The sequence below is a fragment of the Miscanthus floridulus genome, chromosome 4 (genome assembly GCF_019320115.1).
Source record: "Miscanthus floridulus cultivar M001 chromosome 4, ASM1932011v1, whole genome shotgun sequence".
Taxonomy (NCBI): Eukaryota; Viridiplantae; Streptophyta; class Magnoliopsida; order Poales; family Poaceae; genus Miscanthus; species Miscanthus floridulus.
Window position 1 is genome coordinate 122,075,570 of NC_089583.1, and position 3,206 is coordinate 122,078,775.

At 53.6% G+C, this 3,206-nt stretch overlaps 1 protein-coding gene across 1 annotated transcript; it reads left to right on the plus strand.

Annotated features, from left to right (window-relative positions):
* The first annotated feature begins 873 nt into the window (after positions 1–873).
* LOC136552939 (ricin B-like lectin R40G2) lies at positions 874–2,562 on the plus strand. The gene is made up of 3 exons (XM_066544513.1): positions 874–1,253; positions 1,340–2,075; positions 2,195–2,562. Coding segments are annotated over exons 1-3 (1,023 nt in total). The 5' UTR covers positions 874–968; the 3' UTR covers positions 2,197–2,562.
* Positions 2,563–3,206: the final 644 nt, after the last annotated feature.

Below are 3,206 nucleotides of genomic sequence, written 5' to 3' on the forward strand. Positions count from 1 at the left end.
AAACTTCTGAATTTCTTCAGTCGGAGACCGATTGACAAATGGCAAGCAACAGTAATCTCCTCTCCTAGATACTGAAACTACAATTCAGTAACCCTTCACAAGTGCACATTTGGCTGGAGTATCCTCCATTGAGTACACAGCTAATAATGCAGAAAGACGTTGGGGGTAATGACACCATCATGAACTAATCCTTCACGCTAGAGGCACGAGCCTCCATCTGACTGGACCAAACCTGCTGCCAGTACACTCATACCCGGATATCAAACGGCTATATATTATCAAAACCTGCCAAAGTTTGTTTTCTTCACCACCAGGTCATACTTAGAGCAAGTATAATAGCAGGCTGTAAGCCGACTAAATGCTGAGGTGGAGGAGAGAGGGGAGGAGAGAGAGGAGAAGCGGGCTGTAAGCTTACAGCCGGCTTGGGCACAAGAACCAAGAAAGTCTGTGAGAGAGACAAGTGGGCCATGTATTAACTGTAAAAAGCTAACTACTGTATGAGTGGGTTGAGAGAAGGCTGTAAGGAACTTTACAGCCAGCAAGCCGGCTGTATTATTAGCCTTGCTCTTACGGCAGGTAAACACGGTTTTCACGAGGTGGGGTGAGGGATCCAACGCAGAGAACCAGCTGGGCCCACACTTCAGTGAGAAAGGGAAGCCAGGCAGGCATTTACTACTAGTTGCCAAATTACAGCTACAGGAGATGAGAGATCGAAGCGTTTCAGCAGCAGTACACCGGGTGAGTCATCTCCTGGTCACAATGGTCATCCAGTCCGTCCAGGTCCAGCGAGCCGTTGGGGTGGTGGACCGGTGCTGGACTGGTGGCCGGTGGGTGCCGCTCGCTAGCCTTTTGTGTCCTATAAAACGCGGCGGCGGGGCAGCGCCTCTCCTCGCACCACCGTCACTCACAGCCTCACCCACACAACACAGGCAGCTCGTCGAGCACCGGCACCGGAGAGAAAGGAGAGGATGTCGTGGTTCGGGCACCACCACCACAACCAGCCGGCTCCCCCGGCGTCGGGGCCAAACCAGGTGTTCAAGATCTTCTGCCGCGCCAACGAGAACTACTGCCTGGCCGTCCGCGACGGCGCCGTGGTGCTGGCCCCGACCAACCCCAAGGACGAGCACCAGCACTGGTACAAGGACATGCGCTTCAGCACCCGGGTGAAGGACGAGGAAGGCATGCCGGCGTTCGCGCTCGTCAACAAGGCCACGGGGCTCGCCATCAAGCACTCCCTCGGCCAGTCCCACCCGGTGAGTGCTCTAGCTGTGTGCCGTGTGCTGCGTTCGCCAACGATCCATGGCTGATGAATCGGTCGATCCATGGCTGCTGCATGCAGGTGAAGCTCGCGCCTTTCAGCCCTGACCAGGAGGACGCGTCGGTGCTGTGGACGGAGAGCAAGGACGTGGGCAAGGGCTTCCGCTGCATCCGCATGGTGAACAACACCCGCCTCAACTTCGACGCCTTCCACGGCGACAAAGACCACGGCGGCGTGCACGACGGCACCGGAGTCGTCCTCTGGGAGTGGTGCAAGGGCGAGAACCAGAGCTGGAAGATCCTGCCGTGGGGCCCCGAGGCGAACGCCGCGGCGGGGGCCCACGCCGCCAACGGCGGCGTGCACCCCGTGCGCGTCTTCTGCAAGGCCGGCGGCGAGGACTACAACCTGACGGTGCGCAACGGGACGGCGTGCCTGGCGCCCACCAACCCGCGGGACGAGTACCAGCACTGGATCAAGGACATGCGGCACAGCACCCGGGTGCGGGACGAGGAAGGGTACCCGGCCTTCGCGCTGGTCAACAAGGTCACTGGCGAGGCGCTCAAGCACTCCACGGGGCAGGGCCACCCCGTGAAGCTGGTGCCCTACAACCCGGAGTACCAGGACGAGTCGGTGCTCTGGACCGAGAGCCGCGACGTCGGCAACGGCTTCCGCTGCATCCGCATGGTCAACAACATCTACCTCAACTTCGACGCCTTCCACGGCGACAAGGCACACGGCGGCGTCCACGACGGCACCGAGATCGTGCTCTGGAAGTGGTGCGAGGGCGACAACCAGCGCTGGAAGATCCTCCCATGGTGTAAGTGTACATGTCTTCCTCTTCCACCTTCTGTACCTAATGACTGTGTAGTGCAACTACAACCACCATTGATGGCTTGCCCTTACATCCTTTGAAATTGGTGTTGCTTGCGTTTGCAGAGACGAAGGACACCCCAGGAACGAAAGGAGCTACTAGCTGCTACTCCTACCTAATAATAATTCTGCTGGCTGCGGCGATCCCCAAATAAAAGAGACCGTGTGCGATAGCTAGCGATAGCGATGCATCGCGGACTTCTGAGTGGTGTTTGCGCCAGACTGTCAGTCATTGTGTGGCGAGTGTTCCAACGTTTGTCAGCCTGCTTGCGGGGAAGGGGAGTGACAGAGTCAGGAGAAGCTGCTGCATTCTGAATTTCTGATGTATGAGTACTCATCCATGCATGTCTGTACTCTGAATGAACTCTGTATGAGATGAGATCTCATCTCCTTTCTCCTACTGAATGAATGAATCATTGGCTTGCTTTGCTTCACCTGCATTCCGTTTTACTGTTGTGTGATCCGGACAAAATTGCTCGAGGGCGGCCCAGATACCTACTTTCTCTTTTACCCCCAATCCGGCCTGCTGGCACCAGGATAGCACCAAAAGAGATGTTCACCGTTATATTAGAATAAAAAAAGGGCAAAACCTTGTGCTGTTTGGAATTCTTGAAATTGTCACACCCAATTTTAAGGATAAAATTGAATGCACTAAACTCATGTGTGCTCAGGGATCAGTCACACACACAAGTTGACAAATCATATAAAGTATCATCACGGCGTATCTTACATCACAATTAATAACAACACATAGTCTTACACAACACAGCGGAAAATAAAATGATAACTCTCTCGTGGAACTCCATCACAGGGACGGTCAACTGGTTGACCACAAACCTAAAAATCCTCAGAAAACTCCTCATATACGTTGTCATCTGTTACCCATCCGGGATTTTTATCCAAATATAGAAAGTAAACAAGCATAAGTACTTCCCGTACTTAACAATATAACATGGGGTTATGAAGCTTGAAAAGGATGACACTGGTTTACTGCAGTTAGCACTTTTAGTAAGTCAAGATTTTATTATCAAGTATTATCAAGTTATGCTTAAGCGCCCATTTAGACCCATATAATCAG

What these genes read in the sequence shown, in the direction of transcription:
- LOC136552939 (XM_066544513.1), top strand. Translation starts at nt 969, where the DNA reads ATGTCGTGGTTCGGGCACCACCACCACAACCAGCCGGCTCCCCCGGCG. An exon ending in CCCTCGGCCAGTCCCACCCG is followed by an intron (nt 1,254 to 1,339) that starts GTGAGTGCTCTA and finishes TGCTGCATGCAG; the next exon opens with GTGAAGCTCGCGCCTTTCAG.